General features: G+C 39.2%; 2 protein-coding genes across 3 annotated transcripts in view; one reads left to right on the top strand and one right to left on the bottom strand.

The window, feature by feature from the left end:
- Positions 1–14,598, top strand: part of apba2b (amyloid beta (A4) precursor protein-binding, family A, member 2b) — an 82,349-nt gene extending 67,751 nt beyond the window's left edge. The window contains exons 11-14 of one of the 2 annotated variants that reach the window (XM_057842256.1): positions 6,642–6,854; positions 6,922–7,041; positions 8,285–8,425; positions 12,609–14,598. In XM_057842256.1, the coding sequence (XP_057698239.1) occupies positions 6,642–6,854; positions 6,922–7,041; positions 8,285–8,425; positions 12,609–12,680 (546 nt within the window). In that variant the 3' untranslated portion in view covers positions 12,681–14,598. The remainder of the gene's footprint in view (positions 1–6,641; positions 6,855–6,921; positions 7,042–8,284; positions 8,426–12,608) is intronic. The other variant, XM_057842264.1, reaches the window with a different exon arrangement.
- A 3,280-nt stretch (positions 14,599–17,878) lies between these two features.
- Positions 17,879–26,479, bottom strand: sord (sorbitol dehydrogenase). Its single transcript, XM_057845013.1, has 9 exons — positions 26,277–26,479; positions 26,143–26,176; positions 24,517–24,681; positions 24,260–24,419; positions 24,026–24,144; positions 19,455–19,520; positions 19,198–19,376; positions 18,700–18,821; positions 17,879–18,592 (listed from the first exon to the last, which is right to left on the bottom strand). The coding sequence occupies exons 1-9, from the start codon at positions 26,328–26,330 to the stop codon at positions 18,427–18,429; spliced, it is 1,065 nt and encodes a 354-aa protein (XP_057700996.1). The 5' UTR covers positions 26,331–26,479; the 3' UTR covers positions 17,879–18,426.
- Between the last annotated feature and the right edge of the window lie 876 nt (positions 26,480–27,355).

Here is a 27,355-nt window from a genome sequence, read left to right on the forward strand (position 1 = left end):
AGGGATTCACAGGATTACTGGGTTCTAGATCACAGAGTTGATTTGTGTACACTCTACCCTTCCCAATCACTTATCTTATAGACTCCCCCACACCCCTCCCTTTCTTTCCCTGGTCAACAAGCCCCCCACAGGGAAATACATCTAGCTGACGATTACACCAAAATATTAATAGTTAGTGTAGGTGTTCAATGTATTTCTTTTCTTGTGTTTCTTTTCTTCTGTCCCCCCATAACTCCTTCCTGTTCGCTGCTTTGTCATAATAAACGAGGTATGTTGAATGATCACAATGGGAGTATGTCATACTCACAATGTGAAACATTAAAACTGTTGCGACCAACCGGACACTTAGACTATTCTCCGTGTCAAACAGCTGAACAGGACAGGTTGAAAAAAAAAAAAGTTATTAAGTGATCCAAGTAAAAAGTCTCCCCTTGCACCGCCGTGACATGTGAGTCTATCTGTCAGTTTACAGATATCTTTGCTGCTCACTGTGATGTTCTCTCTTGACAGCTTTGCGCTCTCATACTTGACTTGGAGTCCACATGGCTCTTCTGACTCTTAACTAAGCATAGCATGTCCCAGAAGGGGTTATTGATTGGCTAACATAGGGCAATATGTTGGCGCAACCCAATACACACAATCTGACAGAGTACGGCGAGTCTTGTGATGATGTCTTCAGTTAATTATTATTGTTGTTATTATTGTATTTACTTCATATTGTATAGTAAGTTTTTTGTAGGCAGTTATAAAAATAAATATTCCTGTCAAAATTTCTGCACATTTATTGTTCTATTAAATTTCAATAGTGTTAGGAGGGAGTTGTCTTTACTCTTACTGTACAACAGAAAAAAAAAAAGAAAAAAGAAAAAAACATTTTTTTTAAACTGTTTTACATTTATTATATGTTTTAAGTAAAGTAGTGACGTACATTCATAGTTGAATAACTATTATTGAGTTACTTTTTCAGAGAATTAACTCGTATAACTAGAGAGAACAGCACTATATAACACTCATGTTACCTGAAACAAAGACGGAATGTTACTCACAAGTGATGCTTGTCCAAAGCATAAACAAACAGCAAGAAGCAATGGTAGAAACAGCAGTTATACAAATGCTTTCGAAGTTACTGTAGCTCCTTTTATTCGCAACGGCTGCAAATACTATGAATTCATGACACCTTGTAATTACTAGGGGTGCAACGGTTCAGTTAGCCCACGGTTCGATTTGAACCTCGGTTTTGGGATCACGTTTTCGGTTCGGTTTCGGTTTGCGTTTTCTTTTTTTTATTTTTTAAACTGCCTTTATTTTGCTTTCAAGAAAATGAAATAAACACCTAAAATGTAAACATTTTCGACTGTTAAAATACATCTTAGCTCTTTGGCTAGTGTAGTGACTGACTACTGAAATACACAGTAGTAAAAAAGTTACTTGGCAAAGTAACTGGTGTTACCTTTCATGTTTTTTTTTTTCATTAGAAAAAAAAATAGTAACCGTTGCTATGTTTGGAGGTCATTTAATGTTGTGAATTAATCGTTAAAGTTGATTTAAAAAAAAAAAAAAAAAAAACTCCAAAAATACTCCCGTTTTTGCATTAGTTCCCTTCTGTCTACTTTCGACATGTTAAAATTTTAAAACTGTTTCTTCCTTTAAAGATAGACTCAAGTCAAGATTTTGCCGATTTAGGAGTATTTTAGATAAAAAGTTACATAGGTTCGCTAGGAAAGTTCACCACAACAGAGCCTTTCTGAGAAGTTTACTGCTCTAAAATGGTGGCTGTTTACTACGCTACCGAGTCCGTCATTTCGCATGTAGTTCTATATGCATGAGATATCTAGGCGTAGATTGTAGGCTCTCGGCTACAGTCAGGAAATATTGGAGCCAACTAGCCTAGCATTGCGTTTGCTACAGCGTCACAACAAACACTCTTCCCTCTCCATGTCTCTGACTTTTCTCGCGTCATTCAACTAACGTATTAACGCACATTGTCTCGTTGCCGAAACGGTAACAAAATCCGAACGAAGAAAAACAAACGTAATGCACGAAAAACGTACAGATTTTGAACGTAACGTACGGTGTACACATTTAAAAATCAGTGCTCACTTGTACAAATTACGCCCAGATCGTACGACTTGACAGGTATGAATTATAGTGGACTGTCACAGTTAGGTAGTAGCACTCTGTAGCACGGGACGTCCAACTATCAGTGGTCAGGGTGAAGCTATAGTATGTGCTTTAGCGAAATCATCTTCGATGGCTTTGCGTGCCATTTCATAAATGTGGGGGATTACGTTGTGGAGAAATATGTCCGCGAGGGAACAATGTAACATCGGTCAAGCGTTGCAAATAAATTAACGAAGCCCGCAGTGTTTTCACTGGTGTCATCTTCGGGGTTGTCCTGCTCTGAGAAAGTGATATCTGTGGGTTATGCCGGCTGAGGTACCAGAGTCATGTTATAAGTGTTCTCATTAGCATAGGGAACAAGCGCTGAGCAATGCTTGCAAATTGTTTTACTTTTTTTTTTTCCAATATTTTCTCTCCCTCCGCATTGTAGTCCACGGGGAAACCGAAATGTTGCCGCACCGCAGATTTGAAAGAAGCCGGTGCTTCCACAAAATTCGGTCTCTCCACTCCTCCGTTCGCCATAGATTTTTGTTTTCTTTCATGTTTCACTTTCACTTCGCTCGTAAGCGTGAGAGGGCGTTACTCGGTTTCTATCACACAGGTGCTTGACAGCGATCGGACATTTACTTGCGGGGTGGGAATTTCTGCTGTGCTTCATGTCACACACAGGCACACAGAGCTCGACCAATTCATTCCACAAGCGTTCGGAATAAATTAACTGCAAAACCGAAAAAGCGTGGTTCATAAAGGCGTATTAAACCGTACAGGGCGAACCGTACGGTTCGGCTTTGAACTGCAAACCATTGCACTGCTAGTAATTACATTTGCAGAACTGGGATTAACTATACCAAAGCTCCACTGGGTTGGTGACAAAGCACTACAAATATATCCAATCAGAGGACATGTATGCTCAGGCACTGAAATGAAGCACAGAGTGCTTGTTTTTTTTTTTTTTCCTTTTTTTCCTCATTCCCCTGAATATTCTAACTGAACTCTATAGCCAAGGTATCTTATACATCAATTGAGTTGGATTTTATCTGATACTAAATTTTGACAATGACTACCTGTTTACTTAGCTTGTTGATATAATAAGCATGCTTCTAACAGCATGAGCTTGACAATGAGATGAGATTAAAAGAAATATCGTGCAAAAAATGGTTGTTCTGACTTCAACGTTTTCAATTGTTAAAGGAAAAAAAAAAAAACTTTAAATGCCATACTAGAAATGGTGAGGCACATGGGCACTAGCGAACAAGGTGGAAACCGATCTAAGTGCCCATTTTGTATCTCAGCTCTTTGATTGCTCCTATAGCCGACTTTGTACCATCTGGTTGCCTTTAACGTCCTCATAGCACGCGCCGACCGTCAAGCAAAACATTTTTTCACCTCCTTGTGTCTAAGACCAACTGTTTCCTTTGAGTTTACAGTAGTTTAAGGCACACATTATTTTTTCATGACTCCAAGAATCAGGAAAGAAATTGGTCACACTGCATTTGAGTTTAAATAGCATATGACACGAGAAAAAAAGTCCTAAATGGCATTATTATGTGAATTATAATCATATTTTGAGACGATTCGACTATATACAAAAATTTAGCAAAGCGCAGATGACGAGAAATTAGTCTTTTAATCTGCCGGTTAGCCACGCCTACCATTATAGGGCTTTAGCGTCCCCAACAGGTGGATGACGTCAGCGGTAGACTGGGCTCATCGGTTTTACTATTCAGCCCATTGAGGGGGAATTATTCAGAACAAGGAAAACGCAACGAAGAGAGCCGCAAAATGTCATTGTTTCAGTCTCTCTACTCCAATATTTTTACAGGATATTCTTTTTATCCAAGTATTTTTCCCCAATAGTTATATAAATGGCTTGAGAAGGACCAGTCAGCCCGTCGAGGGGGAACTATTCACAACGAGGAAAACGTGACGAAGAGAGCGGCAAAATGTCATTGTTTCTGTCTCTTTACTTCAATATTTTTACAGGATATTCTTTTTATCCAAGTATTTTCCCCAATTGCTAAATAAATGGCATGGTCATGACAAATAACAGTCTTGTGCTGAATGGAATATGAAATAATAAAAATGCATTTATTTAGGACGACATGGCAAAATTACTCCATAATGGTCAAAACTGTCGACTTCACCTTTACTGTCGCACCTCCCGAACGATATTTTATGACACCTAAATCGGACATATGTAATTTCCCTTCCCCGGCTTCGGAGAATGTAAACAAACCAGAAGGCGTGACAGCTAGCCGACATGCTAACCCGAACCGAGTGATGTTTCAAAGTCTTCGAAGCGGAAAATCACACATAACTATCCTGGATTATTTGACATGACGACCCGGTTGTCGATTGTCTTTGCGGATCGGCAAACCGCCCGGCGGAGAGCAATTTACAGTTCGTTCCCCGGAGGAGGGTGGCTGGAGTTGTTGTGCAGCTAATGTGCTGCTGCTAATGAGCATTAGGAGAGCTTTTTACATGCCTATTAATGATCAAACGTAAGTAGTCCTTCATTTAAAGGAAGTTTGTAGTGTTTACTTTGTAATCGCTGTATTCGTATTTGACATAATACAAAACAAGATGTTTACTTACTTCCTCGTAAGTCCAATGGTCCCACAGTAAATATCCACGGTGAATGGGAACCTTTTGAAACTCCAAAAAGGCGCATACGCCTCTCCCTCATACAGAATGATTTTTCTGCAGCCGTTTGGCTGGCGTGATGCAAAAAATAAACGTATTGATCCGCAAAATCAGCTGAATCCTTCGTCCTCATACACAACAGTACACTGTAGCGTGAAGAGGACGTCTTCTACCGTACACGTCACAGCGCCCTCCTCCTCAATGCAAGACTGAAGCCGGAAGTCACTCACTCATTTTCATGGCGCGGGATTCAAAAAACTAAATAAAAATAGCGATCGCTTCCACACACATCCAAGCGGCCCATATCATTCAGCGGCATAAAATACCGCGTGTATTATGAAATAAACATGCTTTTTCGTGTCACAGGCACTTTAAAGCGCCATCATATTGGATTGGCCTACCTCACTCACACCGTCTGCTCTCAGTTGTAGACATGTTCCGTAATGTGGGTACATAAATGTGATATGTGGTTATCAGTCTGGTGATACAGTGCTGTATTTTGACACTTTCTCCCTTCCACTCCCAGAAAGACTGATCCCGTATCAATCCATATACTGAGTCAGCACGTGCACTAATACAGTTTTTGTCGATTGCTAAAGCACAATTTCTTGATCTCTGACCACAATGACCAGTCGCCTAAACACTTTTATTAAATCAGGCCGCTAGTTGGCTTAACTATAAACACATTTCACCTCAATCTCCAATTTCACAAAACTCTAAACACAATTGCAATTCTCTAAACACATTCACACTTAGGCTAAACACTTTCGCACTTGCTAAAACACACTTTGCGCAATCATATGAACACATTCTCATTCACTGAACACATTTTGCTCACACAATGCAAAATGGTAGACTCAGACATCAAAAGTTGAACACAATGAAAGCACGGGCGTCATTGCTTAAACATGGTTACTCAAAATTGAAGACACATGAGACTATCCACGTTGGCCTCTTGAGAATGCACAACGACTCAAAATTGATGCTCTCCTTGGGTCTTTCAACAACCCATGTCTCCTCACATTCTTGGGAGAGCTACAGGACATCCTGATTGACCGTGAGCAGCAGAATCTGGTTCCAGCACAGCCTCCTCCTATCTATGTCATCATCTGGGACAACATCGGCTTTCCCCGCACCAACCAGATTAGAGAGTGGTTCAATATACACCAACAATTCCCTAAATGTATGTCTGCCACCCTACACACCTTCCATCAACCCCATAGAGGAGTTCTTCTCATCATGGCGGTGGAAGGTGTATGACCGGGAACCATATAGTGGAGAGAACCTCCTCAGGGCCATAGACCTGGCCTGTGATGATGTAGGGGATTACTCAGGCTGGGTCCGGCATGCCAGAGCTTTCTTCCCCCGCTGCTTGGCAAGGGAAAACATAGCCTGCAACGAGGACGAGGTCCTGTGGCCTGACCCCACCCGACGACGTGATTCAATTCCCCTAAAAATAATCTGTGATTTACTATTGATTACATACAAATGATGGGGCACTTAGAACATCACACCCTGAACATTGTGTTTTCAATTTTTATTGAAGTGTGCGATAGATATCCAATGGTGTTTACATTTTTGCAAGCTGTGAGGACCATTTTGTTGTCAAATTTTGGTCTTGGCCATAGGAGCAACAGTTTTGTGGTGAAAGTTTGGGTTTTGGATTGAGAGTTTCGTTTTGCATGCGAGTTTTTGTGGAGCTAGCTTGAGAAAAGTGTTTTGTGTTTAGAGTTTAGAGAAAACGGAGGGCAGTTTCCTGAAATGTGTTGACATTCGAGAAAAACTGTAATGTCCTTGCAGGAATTTTGTTGTTAAGTGTACATTCAAGTGAGTCCATGGGGAATAAAGACTGACATCTCCATGGGTCCGCTCCACAGCTGCAACTGGAGAAGAGCAAAGGCGAGATCCTGGGCGTGGTGATCGTGGAGTCTGGGTGGGGCTCCATCCTGCCCACAGTCATCTTAGCCAACATGATGAATGGCGCTCCGGCGGCACGCTCTGGCAAGCTCAGCATCGGAGACCAGATCATGTCCATCAATAACACGAGTCTTGTTGGGCTGCCACTCGCAACTTGTCAGGGAATCATTAAGGTACATCAATGAAAGGGACTGTCAGTTTTTCAAAATATTTCATTTAAATTCTTTATATGTGTTAAAGGGCTTAAAGAATCAGGTTCAGGTGAAAATGAACATAGTCAGCTGCCCTCCTGTTACCACTGTCCTCATCAAGAGACCCGACCTCAAATACCAGCTGGGATTCAGTGTGCAAAATGGCATTGTAAGTGTCCACAACAGTTTTAGTTTGTTTTAGGTTCTTTTTTATCTGTGCCATTTCTGTAATAACACGATTTCAGACTGGGTCAGAACTTCAAACCCAAGCATATGGCGGAAAACACGGACAAGACTGAAAAAGCAGTTTCTGCTCTTTCACTTAAAAGAAACTGCTGTATTTTAAGCCAAAACAACTGTTGTGTTTGATAGAACAATATCTCTATATGCTGCCATAGCAGATTCATGGCGCATTAAGCCCCCGAACTATTTTTCATTTGTCCGTTTTACCCTGGAAACCCCCATTTACAGATGTCGCTCAACCGCTTTTGTTTCAACCCAGGCATAAAACAATGGTAATTATATGTATTATTCAAAATGTCTGCCACTTTTAGTTTTGAATCATTAATTATGTCATTTCGTTTAAAAAAAAAAAAAATTATTTACTCGCATATTTTAAACTTTTAAACAAAAAAGTCACGGCTATCTACCTCATAACTATCGCTTAATTCTATTTTTTTTTTTTTTTTTGGTTACTGTCGCATTTTCTCCGATATGTTAGATAATAAATAATCGAGCCAAAGAAAAATTGAAATAAAAAGGTTTAAAAAGGTAAATATATGAAAAGAAAATCTGGACCACTCCTTGATGTCTGCGATTTCTGCATTGCGACCCTTGTTATATTACCATGTTTCACCCATAAAATCCCCACAAACTCTGGCTGTGGCCATTCACAGCTGTGTCTTGACACTCAGTGATACATGCTACATGGAGTTTTTGGATCGAAACAAGGTATGTACGTGATAATATCTCGTTAAAGTCATGGCGTCTATAATTCTGCTCTCGCGTGCTCTCACCTCCTAATAGGGTTTTGCTGTTTAATATATAATATATATATATATTTTTTATATATATATATATATTTTTTTTAATGCCCTCCTGTTCAAAATAATTCTTCCCCAGAAAATTGAGATTTTAAGCTTTCCAATGATGGAACACACATGCATATCGGACAATTTTGGGCCTCAATTTGCCAAATTGGGCATCTCAGAGCGGAACTTCAAGTCACCTTAGTGTTTTCCGCTATATGAATAGTTATCTTCCAGAAGCATCCCCTAATTTTGGGAAATATCTTTCTACTGTATGTAAGATTAACCTTTCTTAGGCTGGAAATACTTTCCCACGTGACTTCACAGAATAAATGTGCAACCATTATACGAGGATGTTTTTTGTTTGTGGTGCTCCAACTTTAGATTTGCAGTCTAATGCGGGGAGGGATTGCAGAACGAGGGGGTGTCCGAGTGGGCCACCGGATCATCGAGATAAATGGGCAGAGTGTCGTAGCCACAGCACATGAGAAGATCGTCCAGGCTCTGTCAAACTCTGTTGGCGAGGTAACGCTGCACGAACACACATATTACACCTAATTTGTTCCCTGAATTTTTGTTGGCAGTTAATAATATGGAAATTTGCAAGGAAAGATAGTTCGATCAAAATCCTACATAAGACATACGATCGCATCAACATACGAACGATCCTTTCGACATCCGACATAAAATTTGACTTGCCATTTGTCTCGACATATATGATGACATGCTCGAAATACGACGATTTATGACGGCATCACAATTACATTGTTTTCCCGCAAGACGGACGCACGGTGGAGTTTCTTGTGAGAGAAATCAACATGGGTCCCAAGAAGGTTAGTTCAGGTGGTGAAAAAAAGAGAAAAGGTGACGCTTACCATTGAAATTAAGATGGAAATGATTTTAAATAATGAGCGTGGTGTGCGAGAGTGAACTGGCTGGACAATGCGGCCCCCTCTCCCCACACCCACGCCAACAACAACAGAACATGAAAAGCGAAAATAAAAACTTCCCTCTCTTCTACACCTTTCTCTCTCTCACGTCAGTCACACGGTGCGTTCAGGAACAGCATGCAAAACACCACTGCCACATTAGAATCCGATTTGTTACATTAATTTATTATTACCTGTAATATACTATTATTATTATTCCAATTAGTATTTATAACTTATTTGTTTTGCTATGTGTATTTGCTATTATTAATTGTACCTGCAGTATTTATTAAGGATTTAGCCTAAGTTTTGGGGCTGTGGAACGAATTAATCGAATTTGAATGTATTCTTATGGGAAAATCCAGCTCGACATACGACCATTTCGATTTACAAACCAGGTCATGGAGCGAATTAAATTCGTATGTAGAGGTACCACTGTAATTTCCTTATTACTATGCCAATGTACAACTTAATAACTTTGACCACTATTCAGGTTTAATGAAAGTCAGTTTACAGAATAAAATATTTTATAAGTGTTCATTTTAGCAGATATTAGTCTGTACCTTAAGGTTGGTATAATTGTTACCCCACTTCTGCTGAAAGTGAGTGAGTGAGTGAGTGAGTGAGTGAGTGAGTGAGTGAGTGAGTGAGTGAGTGAGTATTTACCTTGACTGTGTCATTTGTCTTTTGCCACATAACCTCTACACAAAAACACAGCTGTAATGGGTTTTTCCCAACTTTTTTTTTAACCCATTTGGTTTAGAATGCACCTACTAACTGACTATGTACAGGTAGTCCCCGGGTTACAACGTAGTCGACTTATGCGATTTCGACTTTATGACGCTGGGGTCTCGTCCGCCTTTTTGTCTCCAGTCGTTTTTTTTTTTTGTTTTTTTGTTTTTAGTCGCATAAACAGTACCTTATTTGTAAAACACAGTCTCTTATTCTTTACTTTACTTTTTTAATATGACATGTTCTGTCCTGACTAAAAGTGAAGTTGCTCAGTTTTACGGACAGCAAACAAGGCAATTGTGCTTTTTGAAATTTTTTACTTCACCTTTGACAATTTGTAAAGCTGTAACACACATATGTACACGTATGTTCAAAGTGACACGCATTTTAACAATAAAACACTTGACACAAAACAATCGATGTTCAAACGTCTGTGTAGTCTGATCAATATGTAAATTTAGTAGAATTAGCCTAATTTGCCTAACAAAAGCCCGCTAGTTTAAATGCTTTAAATGCTAACGTTTATACAATTCTAATAGCAAATCGCCCACACATAACTCCACAAACTGTAGCTCTAAACTTAATCACGAATCTACACACACATATATTAGCTGAAACAACTTACAGCCTTATGTGGGCATAACCAGAGCGCCGCTATCCTTAATCCATGTCAGACATCTCCTCCTCAGTCATACTAGGCAAAAGTCCAGCCACACCAACACTGCCACCAGAGTGCAGTGTATCCTCCATCATTAAACATAAAACAATACTTTTGGACTTTTTGGATACTTATTTTGACGTTTAGGAGTACATAAAGGGTTAATTCCGACTTACGTGGAAATTCAGGTTACGCCGCCAGCATAGGAACGGAACTCGTTAATAACCCAGGGACTACCTGTATTAGAAGTAATGGCACTTAATTTGGTTTAAATAATAGAGAACAATGGCAAGTGAGCAATATGACATGAAAACGGGCCATCATGCACTAAAAGCCTAGCCTGGCTCTGCCAGACTATTCTCCCTGTATTTTTCCAACACTGAGAGAAATAGTCTGGGAACCATCCCATTAACGGCCTTTTCGAACAGATACAAAATCAATCGACAAATCAGATTCGTTTATTTGTGTGACGTGTTCTTCACGAGCAACGTCACTCTTGCGCGTCGAAAGTCGTCTCTTCAACAACACAGATGGTGAACGGCAGAGCCGAGAATATGTTCCAATCCACGGTAAAATCAGTTTTAAATGACCAAAAACACATCGACACGAGTCATTGACAACAGTCTGTCTCGCGCTAGCCATGTCGAATAAACTCCGCTCTCTTCGTATGTTTACTTCCGTGCGTAAGTCCCTCGTCCTGCCGTCGCCATTTTACAAACGTCACGTCTGCCCGTCGCTGATTGGTCCACTCCGCTGTCTGTTTGCTGTGGCTTGCTCCGCCCTGGAAATTGTTTCCGTGGGAATGGTGGCCAGACTCAATAGCTGGAACAGCGTTGAGTCTGGTGTACCAGGCTACTAAAAGCCTACATAAATGATTTGATGAATGTAAATATAGAGTTAAATGTTGCAATGACCCTTACAGGGACAATAATGATCACTACAGCGGACAGCTATTCAAAATCGACACTTAAGACCTTTAACCCTTTATAGAGAAAGTGACTATATTTGATCTTTTTTGTTTATTTTTTAACACTTAAGACCTTTAACCCTTCAAAGAGTAAGAGGTCTTTAACAGAAAAACATATCAGCAATTATTTTTATATATTATTTTTTTAATGTAATTTTATAATTATAAATTAGGGCTGTCAAAATTATCGCGTTAACGCGCGGTAATTAATTTTTTTTGATTAATCACGTTAAAATATTTGACGCAATTAACGCACATGTCCCGCTCAGAAAGTATTCTGCCTTTTGGTAAGTTTTACAGCAAGGCTTTTGTGCTGTCCAACAGCGAACTCTTGTGGTCGCTTTGCGACATGGTTTATTGTTTTCAGTCCAGTTCAGTATGGCTGCACGACGTCTCGGGCTGATAATGTTGTGCTTATATGATCGTTGGACAAGATTTGTCCGTAAGTATGGTTGTTGTAAAGAATGTACATATTATGTTAGTAAGCGAAATGTTATATTTTTTGTATGAGACGCTTTTTGTTTATGTTTAGTGAACCTGTATAGTGTGCTAAGCTAACATTGTTGCTAATGCAATGCTTGTGTACTTTTTTTTTTGTAGTTTTACGACGGTCTAAAGAAGACAGTGGTTTGAGGCCATTTTATTAATAAATCAGATGAAAAAGGAAGAAGTCTAATTACTAAGGCGTCGTTCACTAGCTGTCTAGCTTTGGAAAAAGTAGACGCTTTGGAGTGAGGACAGCATAGACAGATTTAAATGACAGTAGAGTGAAATGCCCACTACAGTCCTTATGTACCGTATGTTGAATGTATATATCCATCTTGTGTCTTATCTTTCCATTCCAACAATTTATTTTACAGAATATATATATAATTTACAGAAAAATATGGCATATTTTATAGATGGTTTGAATTGCGATTAATTGCGATTAATTACGATTAATTAATTTTTAAGCTGTAATTAACTCGATTAAAAATTTTAATCGTTTGACAGCCCAATTATAAATACATTTATAAATTGCAAATGAAATCTAAATAAATTAAAATAAATACGAACAGAAATACACATTGGTTTCGGCCCCAAGTAACACTCTAAAGTCCCCCCATAGTATTGAACTCATTGCATGCCATTAGACGTCCAGTTCATTTAATCTGAGGACTGGCTGTGAATGTTAAAGTTTCTGTGCCACTGATGTTGCTAGACGGCCAAAACAATTTGCAAATGAACAATTGTTCATTCGTCCCTCCCAGTCAAAATAGACTGGACGTCTAGCACCGTCAGTGGCAGAAAATAAACGAGTTCCCTGTAAGGGTTCAAATAAAAATTAAAAAAAGATAATTTCTACGTGAAAGTGTTAAAATGATGACACTCACTGATTTGACAAGTTCAACATGATTTTTCCCTTCTTTTTTCCACTTTTAGATTCACATGAAGACGATGCCTGCAGCTATGTTCCGACTCCTGACAGGCCAGGAGACACCAATGTACATATAAAGTGATGACGTGAACTTTCAGCTGCTTGCCTATAAATGGAAAAAAAAAAAAAAAAAAAAAAAACTAGTATTCTTGAAACCAATAGGTCAATTCAATCCTCCATCCTGTCTTATATGACAATTACCACAACCACTTTGTTGATTTGGTTCTCATCTGAAGAGCAGAACAAACTGTTAATGTTTTTTTGTTTATTTGGGGTTATTTCTGTGCTTGTCTCCCTCCAATGACTTGGATGGACTCATGGAGTGAATGCTTCATGTTTGGTGTCATATTCCTGACAAAATGCAATATATTTGACTATACGTCTTGTATAGATTTATTTTCAGCTGAATATTTATTTCTCACTTTGTGACATACAGCAGGTGATACAAGAATCTTTGGTGTAAATATTGAAATGTGCTGGTAAGTGAAATGCAGACAATTAAGGTGAGAAAATCAGTTGCAGCATATGTGATTATTACCAGTTAAAGCAAAGATGTTTGTTAAGAAAAAGGGATGCTAAGTTATTATTGCACTGTATGTGAATGAAACTGGCGTGTGCTTTCAGGGTTTAGGGGATAAATGCCAAATGCAGTCATATGTTTGGAGACTTTTCACCATTCAGTTGAATGAGAGTCTCAAAACTTTTGACCAAGGGTGTACAGCAAATGGGTTTACCTTTATGGCAATACACACTTAAGGCTGAATACTTTTCTATATATCATGTAAAAACAAGAATCCAATTAAATAACAATACTAGCAACATGCATCAATTATGCTTTTGATATATTGTCTGCTTCCTGTCGTGTATGTTGATCTTTGGTGTTCCTGACAGAAACTCATGCAAACAATGAGTGGACTGTGAATGTAATGTGTCATGTGAGCTGTCCCATTGCCCTACCAAGTATTAGAATGTCTGTACATAAAAAGAAATGTGTCTACTATTGTGCTCATCAAAACAGAGAACAGTGTAACACCACAGTTTAGTCACTGCAAATATCGTTCCCACTTGAATGTTGGCTCTGAATCCTGGGAAGGAAAGACCAAACTGTGAATCATACTGTGACAGTAAAAGCCTTGCAACAGAGTAAACCTTTTAACAATGCACTGTCGGATTTCCATTTATCCCCATGAACATTATCGGTGTGCATGCCTCGTAATGTAGTATCATGTCATTGTGGCAAGATAATAAAATCCGAGCTAAACGTGACTGGTTGTGTGGGATTGGGTTACAAAATAAAGTGTGGTACATTTGGTTCATTAAAATCTGTGTGGAGTTTGCATGTGTTTTCTCTGCCTGTCAGTTCTATGACTTCCTCCCACGTCGACTCTAAATTGAGTGTGACGAGTTCTTGGTCCCATTCTCTGCTCTGGGTGTAGTTTGTAATTTATTCATATTTCCTCCCCCTTTCCAATATACAAGACCAACCTTTAGGCTCATTAAATATTTTAAATTGCCCATGGCTTGAATGTGAGTGTGAATGGTTATTTTTCTGTATGTGATTTATTTATTGTGTATGGAATGCACTGATCCACAATTTTTCACAACAGATCTGATTTGGATTCCTGAATCGCGGGATATCTGCCGATACCGATACCAGAGCTGTTTCATAGGATTATTATTCTAATTATTTTTGTGGATTTTATATGACCCTTTCACTGTTTCATGCTTGAATTATGATTTTTTTTCTCTACTGCATAGTGGTCACTACAGTAGACAGCTGCTGAAATGTACCTTTCTCTTTGATGCATCAGTTTAACTGCCTAGCAATCTCAAGAGTGCGCTCTGCTGCTACACTCAATTGAGGTCAATTGGTGTAACTGCAAGTTTATATCCTCTGAATCCAATATATACACTGCTTCCTATGTCGACTACAACTGGCATATCCTGTCTATACAGTACTTCTATCCCCGAAGGGCCACAGTGGTTAAAAACAAAACAAAACAAAAAAAATCTCTGTTTGTAATATGAAATATTTGTGTATAATATGTAGAAATTTGATTAACCATGTGCCCAATGAAGTGGACATCATGCATTACCCAGTATATTTCTGAACACGTCACATAATTGTGTTACTGTTTATATGACAGTTTTAGTTAGACGTTAGTATGTAATTGTTATACTTCTAAGCAGTTAATTTAAAATATACATTTTTGTGCAGATTAGTTGTAGGTTGCATTACTATATGCATTTTATCTTATTCTGCAGACTTCAAAAGCAGCAAAGAATAAGGCAGTTTACAGAATACCCCAGGAAACTCCATCCAGCTTCAGTGATGATGACTGTAGAGACAACAGTGATGATGAGTGGCTGCCAGACAAGAACAGAGACATTGGTGCTCAAGTGTAGGAGTCATTGGTTTTCTTATTCAGGCCTATGCATTGTGCCTATATTGTTGTGTTGAAATTTCCCCAAAGATGTTGAAATGCTTATCAAAGCATAAAGGGGATCATGGCTATCTACTATATTCACAATAGAACACAAGTTAATTAATTTCTGATAATAAATTTACATTGTTTTATGTCGAGTGTGCAGGTGCATGGATTTGGAGACGTCTGTAATTTCATGGAAACAAATCATATTTTCAAAAAAATTTAAATTGAACATTATTTCCAAGCCCTAAGAATAATAAGAACACATCAGAAAAAAATCTTGACCGAGGATTTTATAATTCATGCATCAAAGGGCTAAAAAACATACCAGGGCACTCATTTAACTCACTGGCTGCCATCAACTATGTTCGACACCCAATCCATTCTGACGAGGGGACAAATGAACGTTTGAGAATCCTGTTTACAAGAATAATCCTATAGTCCGGATGTAAATTGTGGAAAGCTTTTTCCCCAAACGGAGGCAGGTCTCTATTGTCCCTCTCACTGAGATAGGTCTATTTCCAAGACAACCATTCAACATTGAGCAGCTAGCAGGGAAGCACTTATGGACTCATTTCAACATATGTTTATGGTTCATATATGGGTCAGGATTCAGAAATTATAACAGGTTGGATCAATCTGATCCTTGAATTAAAGTTCGATGGGAAATGTCTACTTCAACTGCAACCCAAATGAGAGAATACAGTACACTACAGAAAGTGGAGGGGTGACGAGCCGGATGGTCATTTCTAGGCTCCACGGAGGACTCGAGGTCAGCATGTCTGCTTCAGTCTCGTTACAGTGCATCACAAAAGTGAGTACACCCCTCGCATTTCTGCAGACATTTAAGTATATCTTTTCATGGGACAACACTGACAAAATGACCCTTTGACACAATGAAATATAGTCTGTGAGCAGCTTATATAATAGAGTTAATTATTTTCCCCTTAAAATATAGCCATTAATATCTAAGCCCCTGGCAACAAAAGTGAGTACAGGATGTGATAAAGGGCAATTAGAGACAAAACAATATATTGTAGAAAAGAACTCTTTCAATGGGGATGTCATTTAACCTGTGATGACAATGTGCGCCGCTCCCATTGCCTTGGCCAAAAGTAGACAGACCAACCCAATAGGCCCTGTAAAATAATAAGGAACACACAAGATGAAATCAGAAGCCCGCCCGTTTCATCAGCCCATAGGACAGTTCCAGTAATCCATGTGCTTTGTTGACGTCTTCAGCAAACTGTTTGCGGGCTTTCTTGTGCAGTCTTCAGAAGAGGCTTCCTCCTGGGGGGTCATTCCCCCCACCATGCTTGACTGTAGGCATGACAAACTTATCTTTGTACTTCTCACCTGGTCGCCGCCACACATGCTTGAGACAATTAGAACCAAACAAATTAATCTTCGTCTCATCAGACCATAGGACATGGTTCCAGTAATCCATGTGCTTTGTTGACATGTCTTCAGCAAACTGTTTGCAGGCTTTGTGTACTGTCTTCAGAAGACAGGGGTGACAGCCATGCACACAAATTTGATGTAAAGTGCGGCGTATAGTCTGAGCCCTAAGAGGCTGAGCTCACACCTCTTCAATCTCTGCAGGAATGCTGACAGTAGTGATGTTATGCTCGAAGCAGACGCTCCAGACAAGTGTCGAGCGCTCGCGGCAGAAGTATCACAAATCAGTCGTCCCAATGTCTCGCTGGATTCGGTGGAACAGCTCGTGACGTCACGCTCGAAGCAGACGCCCGACAAGTGTCGAGCGCTCGCGGCAATAAGTATCCCGATACGTTGTACCGATGTCTTGCTTCATTCGGTGGAAAAACACCTGGCCGCGGAAGCGAAGCGTTGTGATGTCACACGCGTGTCGGCCATGACCGTGGACGTGTGAATTGTGTCAAATGAGTCGTAGCACTGAACCATTTCAATACATTTGCTTCAGCGGCACAGAAAGCAGTGGTGAAGCAGTGTCGTGACTCACCACACTGATTCGTGACAAATGCTTCATAACACCGAACCATTTCGACCCATTGCTTGATTTTGATTTACTGCTTCAGAAAACTTCGGTTTCTCCATCACTAGCTGACAGCACTCCTGTAACGAGTCATATGATATTTTGGAGGGAAAATGACAAGCAGTACTCAATTTGGACATTTAGGGATGTACATTTTTTCATATGGGTGTACTCACTTTTGTTGCCAGGGGTTTAGATATTAATGGCCATGTTTTGAAGTATTTTGAGGGGAAATAAATTAAGTCTACTATATAAGCTGCACTATTTTTCATTGTGTCAAAGTGTCATTTTGTCAGTGTTGTCCCATGAAAAGATATACTTAAATATCTGCAGAAACGCGAGGGGTGTACTCACTTTTGTGATACATTATATGTAAATCTCATTTTAGGGCCCTCTTGTGTGGAGGTTGCATGTTACATTTATTGAAAACTAAATTATCCATAAGCATGAACAGTTGTTTATGTGCACACCATTTGGTTGGCAACCAATTCACAATGTAACTTTTAAGTTAGCTGATTATCGAATACTGTAGTAGTATATAAAGAAAAATTAGTTCTACAGTATCTATAATACTATAGGTAACATTTGAATTTTGAGTACAAGATTTCAGCTTTTGTGACTTTTTAAGGTGACAAATGGTGTATGAGAAATTATGAGAGGTGTAATAATAATGAGTTTTGCTTGCTATCATACATCATAAAAGCAGACATGGTTACTGAGTGCCATATGGTTATTCTTTGGATTGTTTATTACAGGTCCTTGAAAAAAGTATTTGCTCTCCTCTCAAACTCGTTCTTATTGTTTCTTGCATAGTTTACCCACTTTTAACAAATATCCGTGATTACCCAAGTAAACATATTATGCAGGTTTCAAAAGGATTTAATAACTAAAAGCAATATTTAAATATTTTGTTTGCCGTCTACAAGGGTGTCTATCAGTTTTTTTTTGTTTTTGTTTTTTTACAATAACTACAGAGACAGTATATTCAAACGAACAAAGTTTTATTTGATGACTGCATGAAATCCAGTTTTCAAACAGCTACTATTACTCAAGCAGTGTACCATTTTGTTTTCTAGTTTCTCTATTTTGCGCCCACAGTAACATGGCAATTGTTTTTCATGGCGTAGGTGGCTGAACACCATCTTTGCAAAGCCCATCCCAATGAGAATTTGATGCTCCAGTTCCCTCTTCTGACAGCAACTGAGAAATGCATGTGAAATTGTACCATAAAAGCAAATAGAATATAAAGTTTAAAACGCTCTAAAATCAGTAGTCAAATTGGTTTGTATAATAATTAAATTAGTCATACTGTATATCATAATATCACCATTTTAACTTTTACAATCTGATGAGTGTGACATATTTTGGGTTCAGAGTAGTTTAGGGATTCTGGTCATTTTGGTCACACTTCAACATGACCTTTATCCCAAGACCTTGACGTGTGGTCTCAAATGCTTGGGCCGCCTGCTCCAGTGGAAAGCGGTGAGTCACCAGAGGCTTTACATTCACTTTTCCCGATGCTAACATGGCGATGGCCATGGGCCACCTGCAAAACAGTTAACACAAGACATTCTCCTGCTTACCAAGTGATTACAAGTAAAGTGCAAGATAATAACCATCCAACACCAGGTTAGAGAAGAACATTTTTGTTACGTGTTGCAGTAGCGAAAGACTCCTCTGATGTCAACTTCTCTGACGGCTGCGTTGATCAGCGGAACGGTAGCCATTTCTGATCCAAGACCCACGAGGACCACCACGCCTCCTGAGCGGGTCGCCTGATAGAACACAACAGCAGTGACTTACTTTATCTAACCAACAGGTATAACTAGATGCTATTTTCTAAATATAGGTTTCTGGAGGGTCTTCCCATCCCGTATGAGAGAAATCAAACAACTACGTACTACTTGTAGACTTCTCAAAAACTGTCTGGAAGCAAGCAGTTCCACATGTCCAACTGCATTGTTCTAAAACAGTGACACACTGGGTCTCTTCTCTCACTACATCTGCCATTGCAAACTGTCAAGTGACCAAACAGATGCACCTTCATCTAAACTGTACATGCTTGAATTAAACAGGGGTTATTTCGCACTCACGGCATTCATTTGCACTCTAGGCACTCAGGGAGACCTGGCTGCAGACTGGTGTACATACATAGATAGCAGTTTGGATGCTGCTCTCAACACCACTACATTCAATAGTGATGTGAGGCTGAGCCCCCAGCATGTCCTGCACTTTCTTAGCCAACTGCTGAGGTGCATCCCCTCGCTTTACAGTCAGTTGGAAGTCTGCACCTAACTCCTTGGCCATTGCCAGGCGCTCAGGGAACAGATCTGGATGTGATAAAGGGCAATTAGAGACAAAACAATATATTGTAGAAAAGAACTCTTTCAATAGGGATGTAATTTAACCTGTGATGACAATGTGCGCCGCTCCCATTGCCTTTGCCACAAGTAGACAGACCAACCCAATAGGCCCTGTGAAATAATAAGGAACACACAAGATGAAATCAGAAGCTAAAACGTCAATAAACCCAAATACAATGTAAAATAATCATATTTTCACTTTACAAGTACGACTTTTGAGTATTCCATTTGTGAAAACAAAAACAATCACACCAGAAGTATACATTTTAAACTACTGTATTTTCCACACAATAAATGCACCTGAAAGCACATACACTGTATATATTAATGAATATTGAGCCGCAACAGATCTCACAGAAACTCTGAGCGCAGCTCTATTAATGGGATGCATAACTTAACCCCAGCCTCAACTGTAGCGTCTATTCTATGCGCCTTGAAATGCAGTACGCCTTATAAATAAAAACAAGTTTTAAAATAAGCCATTCATTCAAGGCGCGCCTTATAATGCGGAAAACTAAAACTAATAATTAATCTGTATAATATATTCCTTTGAATTCAATTACATTTTGAATTGACACGTAAAATTCTGAATTCTGAAATATTCAATGAGATACAGTGATAATTAAAAATTATAAAAGATAAAAGAAAAAAAAAAAAACTTTACCTAGCTCAAATGCTAATGTAAACACATTCACTCTACAGTTGCATACAACACTAATTTATGCCATTAATTTTACGTATACAGTGTTACCTCGACATACGATCACTTCGTCACACGATCTTTTCGACATCCAAAGTTAAATTTGGCTCGCCATTTGTTTCTACATAGGACGAACTGTTGAAATACGACGATTTATGACAGCGCTGCTTTTTCTTTGTTTTCACGCAAGACTGACGCACAGCGGATTTTCCTGCGAGAGAAATCAACATGGGTTCAAAGAATGTCAATGCAGGTCGTGGAAAAAAAGGGAAAATGTGAGGCTTACCATTGAAATGAAGATGGAAATGATCGAAAAATATGAGTGTGGGGTGCGTGTCTGTGAAATGGCTCGACAATACGGCCGTAGAATATCTACGATCTCGACGTTCCTCCTTTGACCTCCATTTGCCAGTCTTTATTAGTTAAAGAGCAGCTTTTGGATTTCGGTGTAATTTTACAAACAAACTTTGGACGAGTTCGTCAAAACAACCACGTCCATTTTTAATGCGTAATTGCGAGGATAATTTGCATTTTTTTAGGTTTTGTGCACTCCGCTAGTAGTCCCTTCCCAAACCCGGAAGTGTGACGTAAATTAACCAACGCAACAGACGACTATCCACAGCGAGCATAGCAGCAAAACGATATCAGTGATATTTCCACCAAAAGTAACCATTCAGGATCGCTCTTTCATGATGCTAATGATGGCAAAGGCTCCCAAGAAAGATGATCTACAATTAATCCCTACATGTTTGAAATTGAGGCGTCAGATGACGACGATTTATCCGGCACAGCAGATGCTGGTGATGACGCCAGTTGGGAACTTCACGAAAGAGTGGTGGGCATCTAGCAGTGTGATTTCTCTCTGAACCCTTCTTTCCTCAGTCATTGTGCGATACAATTATCAGTACTTGCAAAAAAAATAAGAATAGTTATATCAATCTACTAAAAAATGTATTAAATTGACATGAATAGACAACCACACAGCTGTCATTTGACAGCCAAGCAACAACAGCAACAAAATACAGGTCACGATCAAGTAATAAACGTATCAAATTGTCAGTAAGGGTCTACTTAAGTTCCATCTTCCTAGACTAGTCAAGTTAGGGCTCCCTGATTGCAGGCTGGAGGCCAGACAGAGGAACAATGACAGCTGCGATCAATCACAATCAGCCGCCTTCATAAGCCTGCTCGTCGTTGCAGTTTGTCACCAGACCAACACTTTCGGCATACCAGTCGGTCACGTCCAGCATTCAGGTATTTCTCATATTATATCACACCCGGCTAATCTGACTTCTTGTTCCATCCCAGAATTCCTGATCCCGAGCTGTACCGTCGCCTGATTGACCGCTCGTCAACTTTTGACAACTACGACCCGGCGTGCACGTGTGAAATTAAATAAACGTTGCATACTGGCACAGTTTTTCTCTTTGTCTGCTTTGGGGTCCACTTCTCAGCGCACCCTAACATTGTCGCAGACATGTTGTAAAAAAACACGCAATCGAGGACGTGGGGAGAAGTTCTTCCGCTTGACTCTCAAAAAATATGTCCAAATCCTTGCAGAAGTTTTTTTTTTTGGGCCACTCATAGTCTCGTGCCTTCGTGTGAGCAATTCATCGCTACACATCAAGATGGCATGATGAATCTCGTAAAACCCAGAAAACGTTTGCAATATATGGCAGGAATACCGTATTCGTATGGAGTGCTGGCAAGGACTTGGGGAAATGACGTCATCAGGTAGCAGCTGGCAGCGAGGCATGTCCCTCGTTGCTAAGGTGTTGCTATGGCAGTAACTCAAAAACTATGCGGTCAATTCAAAACATTTTTGGGTAATGTAAGTTTTGAGACAGCCAATGATGCATTCAGGCCAATTTAACCAAGTAAAATGCTCATCCAAAACGCTCTTCAGCTGCCCTTTAAGGTGAATCATTATTGTGTTAACATCGCAAAAAAAAAAATCACCAGCTTCGTCAAGTTTTTAAACGTTTATTACAAAATTTGTGCAAAACAACATGCCTACTGTCCACCGCAGCTGAACATGAATAGTCATATCAGCCAAGCAGTGCATTCAGGTACACCAAGCAAAACACATCTGCCACATTAGAACGCGATTAGTTACATTATTATGGGTATTATTGTTATTATTACTATTATTCTACTATTCCGAATTTTATTAAACATTTATTTGTTTTTCTCTGTGTAATTGCCATTTGCAATAGTACCAGCAGTATTTATTAAGAATTTAGTGTAGGTTTTCAGGCTGTGGAACGAATGACGTACTGCAAGCAACACGTCACTTCCGCTCATTAATATTCATGACATTAGCTACTGTTGCTAAGTAAGGACAAGCCTCCGTTTGTCCCTAATAGGAAATGAATGGAAATCGTGTACGAAGGAGATGTTTACAGAGCTAATCCTACCAATTCTCTCCGAAAATGATGTGCCTGGTGCCAAATTGACTGGCATAGATGTGGAAGAACATAAAAATGTTCAGTTAAAGAGATGGCTTTAGTGTCGAAGGCTGAAAAAGACGAAAAAAATGAGCCGACCTAAGCATAGCTTTAGCTTTTTTTATCGACGCGACTGACAATGACATTCTCCTGTTTCAACAAGCTATCCTTTACCATCAGCCCTTTCTTTCTTATATATCCTCTGGTTGTCCTACGTCTCTTACCGTTCTTGGGGGTAATTTAGTTAGCTTTGTGTAGCAATCGTAAATGCTACTCAGTGACAGCCAACGAACACTTTTAATTTTTTCATTGATAACAAATCTTAATCCTATAATTTATTTACACTTCCCCTTACTAAAGTTGTTTTTATAGATACATAAATATATATATATATATATATATATATAACAGAAACGGTAACAGTGGCAGTCAGATACCATTGTAATTCTTTTCAGGTCATTCATTGTCAGACAGAAGCAGTACGGCACAACGTTACGCTAAATAAATAAGGTAAAAATATAAAAATGGCTTACCTCTTTGTCCTCTGAAAGACCATGCCAACCCAACATAATGTTTACTGCATATGAAACGTGAATGGATTCGCCGAGCTGGTGTTAAAATCCGCGCAAGTTGATTCGGTTTTCACATTTTTTCCTCCCGAGTTTTTAGTTTCCGGAAACGTATGAAGAAAACATCCTTCATGTGTCGTAATGTCTAGAGTCGTTTCTACAAGTTCCAAAAAAGCAATGCGTGATCGGCATGTTCGTTTTTAAAAGATTACCGGAGAAAAGTAGCACTAATTGCGCTGTGTCTATGCGAGGGCGGGTCTATAATGTCCCACTTCGGCTTTACTTCCACTTTACGATGCGACGTCACAGTCTAAAAATAGATTGCGTGCGGTACGCCATTAATGGAATTATAATGTATTCTTATGTGAAAATCCTGCTCGACCTACGACCATTTCAACTTACAATCAAGGTCCTGAAAGGAATTAACCTCGTATATAGGAGGTACCACTGTATCCTTAAAGTACAGTTAACAATAAGAAATGAAAACGCTACTCAAAACATTTTTTTTCAACTTAATAGTTTTATCATAAAGATGGTTTTAGCCTGAAATGAATAAGGTCCCTTTATGCTCAGCCTTGACCCAGTTAAGGTGGACAAGCTCGCTAGAGTATGTAGAAAATGGATGGCTCAGGAAAAAAATGGTTAAAAATTTGACCCAACCATACAGAACAAATAGTGCTTTCCAAGTTCTATTGTGGATTTTTCAGCTCTTCAATAGCTTGTTTTCTCCTACTAAATGTTGTTTATTGCTACAAATGTTAACATTGTGCACCCTTTTGCCTTTTGTTGAGACTCACCTACCGACAAACCAAATTCCTTACTTGTGCAGGCATGATAGTCACACCTTAGTATATTAGTTTATTGCAACCATTGCATTTTTTTTTTTGCTAAATAACATACCTGCACCACAGATGAGCACAGTGCTTCCCAGGGCCACATCGGCCCGACGACAGGCATGGATTCCCACCGACAGAGGTTCAATCAGGGCACCCTCCTCAAATGTTACGTTGTCGGGCAATCTGGAGAGCGACACACATTTTAAAGTAAAGAGTGTTTGCAAAGATTGAGAAAGATTGTTGCAGTCAGACAACAGGACATGTTAGGTAATTGTTGGAGCAACGCCTCATGCTTTACTTGTAACAGAAGTTGGCATTGTGTGTGTAGTATCTGCACAAGTTTCCATCATCTGGTGGCGTGGCACAAAAGAAGATAGTTGGAGAGAGATTGTAGCGTCCATTTTTGAAAAACTCATCCATCTCTCGGGGAACACCTGGCTCAATGGCTACACGGTCACCTGAATGTGAAAGACTTAAGATATTATGATGGTTCTCTTGTTCAAATTTCCAACACTTTTCGCATTGAATTTTTTTCTTTTTTTTTGTCTCTCTCACCAACTTGAAGGTGTTTGACTGCCGAGCCGACCTTGACCACCCGTCCCGATGCTTCATGCCCCAGCACCATTGGTTTCGTCAGCACATAGTCCCCAATGCTGCCGTGCTGCCAGTAGTGGACGTCCGACCCACAGATTCCAACTGAGTGCATCTGGAGCAAAACCTCTGAGGGCAAAAGAAGACACAAATACCATGAGGGGGTCCAGTGGTGTCCAAACGTTTTTCTCTGAGGGCCATTTTCAGAAAAAGTAAAGGCTGCAAGGCTAACTTGAAATCCTTGCACTTTCATTTGTTAAACAGGGGATCGGAATCAGGTAAAAAAGATTGGGTTTTTGAAATGTTTTTATTTTTAAGAATTAACTCATTGGCATCCATTGACAGTAATACACGTCCAATCCATTTTAACTGGGAGGTTTGAAAGCGATCGAATGATCGCCGTCAGCCCTCCAGTCAAATTGGATTGGACGTCTATTAACGTAAATGGCAGTTAAATGTGATCAGTCAAAGGAAACCTTCCCAGTTAAAATGGATTTGATGTCCATAACTGTCAATGGCTGTCAATAAATTAAGGGCTACAGGCAACAAAATGATCCAGAGCTATAAGGATGTTGCAAAAAAAATTATATTTTCAAATTTACACAACTGAAACAAACTTTGCAGAACAAAGAAAATGTCCAGGGACAGCAAAAAAAGTCAAGAAAATCACAACCAGAAGAGCCCAATTTATCACCTTAGAATATTTTTAATATTAATTATTGCCTCTCCTTAAGAAACTAATTGGGCCTGGAAGTAGTTTCGTAACTTGAAAGTTCTGTAAGTAGATACACGTTTTCCATGTAAATGCCCTAATCCGATTCCAAGCCCCCAAAATTCAGACATAAATGTTTTATAATACATAAAAATGCATTGAAAAAATGCAACAATTACATGGCAGAGCAGCTACAGGTATAAGTATGTTACGTTCAGCAAACTCTGGGAGCTGCGAGTACCAGCATACTGTATTTTAGCCTTTCATATCCTTTAATTTCTTCCATAACTAGAGGCAGTATTTTCCCGTTGAGGCGAGTCTTAACCTGAAAATTCTCTATGTAGAGACATTCGTAAGTAGAGGTACCACTGTATATATACTAGTATATCCACATACTGAAATTCTATAGTTTGCTACATTGATTTCAACATGTTAAGTTTTGAACGCTGAGCTAATAGCGAGAAACTGTTGGCTTGCTCCATCTGAATTTAATTCATTCTTTTTGTGCTTCGCATATCTAATATTTTCATATATTGCTACAGGCCAATAAAAACTGGAATAGCATTTAATTTTTTCTGATTCTCTCAATTAAGTTTGTATTAAGGTGGCTGGAAAGTTTGACTATGGAAGGTTAAAGGACAGATGTTTATATTTTGGAAAATTAAAAGCTTGTCTTGAAAATATCTAAATTCTCTTCAGTCACACATATGTGTTGCGCTACCACGAACTGCAATTATAAAAGCCAACTGAATACAACAAATTAACATTTATGGATTCATGTCATTAACCATGCGAACGCTAAAGGAGTTCTGGTGAGGTCTGAATCGTTAACTGCAACAAATTACATTTCAATAGAGAGATGCAGTGGGTTTTCGTACCATTAGGACCAGGCTCCGGGACCGGGCGCTTCTCCTGAGGAAAACGCAAACATAAACTGGTTATGTGAGTGTATGCGCAGCACACACCTTGCACCGACTTGCCAAATTAATAGGTTTGAATTGTGGTGTGGTACCAGTCTGAGGTCCCCTTGAGAGTGCAGCACCACGGACAAATTTTCCTTCTCCATGACGGAAAACACTCGGCTGCGTCGCACGCGCGGAGAAAGAACTAGCAACCAAAGTCCGATAAAATGGGTGGTGAGAGTAAATTCATGCTTTATGTCTCAATACAAAGTACACCAGCGCATTGTTTCTGTGGGCTGGTACCATAACAAATACGCGATTGGTTAAAAACGAGCGGCACATTCCACTCTGAAGGGGTGGACGACTTATTTTAGGAATTAATGCCTGACTTTGAAAAATAATTCCTGAAATTTAATATTGTTTTTCCCCCTTCTTTTTTTCTTTTATTGTGTTAATGATCAAAATCTCATATGATATAGAGTACGTGCAATGTTACCTCTTTCAAACTAGTCAGCTCGACCCCGTTCTATTTAATATGGTGGACCATGCCAAAGAGTTTCTAGAAAATTGGCTGACAGACGATAACATGTTTAACACAAGCTAACCCTTGCTTCTTTTGTTATTACTCCTATTTTATGACAATGTGAAAAGATGATTGGCTTAAAATATTGACCTGACAAAGGCGAGCCCCCCCCCCCCCACTTTTTTTTTTTTTTTTTTTTTTTTTTTTTTTACAAATTACAAATACTTGTAACATATTTAACAGTTTACTTCGAAAGTAATATATTTATAAATAAATATAATTATTTTATGTATAATAATGGTGTACTGACTGATCCCTGTTCTCAGTCTAGTACTGGATGATAGTTAGGAGATTGTAGTGATGACGTGCGCTCAGTGCAGTTGGAGACGCGAAGCAAACACCAGCGAGTCCATTTCTCAGTTCCAATAAGTTTATTCTGGTGGCGTTTAATAAGTTAACTCAAAAGCATTTTGTCCAAATAAAAGGAACAAACCAAAAGACTCAAAACGTATTCACAAAAGAACAAACAAAATGAGTAATTTCCCTTCCTGCACGCTGCACTAAGACACAGTCAAAAACTGTTTGCCCTCCTAACTGCCAACACCTGTGACATGATTAGCTGTCATTTTAAACATACCTGGGCTGATTCGAGGTCAGTGGAAAGAC

Source organism: Corythoichthys intestinalis, chromosome 1 (assembly GCF_030265065.1).
Source record: "Corythoichthys intestinalis isolate RoL2023-P3 chromosome 1, ASM3026506v1, whole genome shotgun sequence".
Classification (NCBI taxonomy): Eukaryota; Metazoa; Chordata; class Actinopteri; order Syngnathiformes; family Syngnathidae; genus Corythoichthys; species Corythoichthys intestinalis.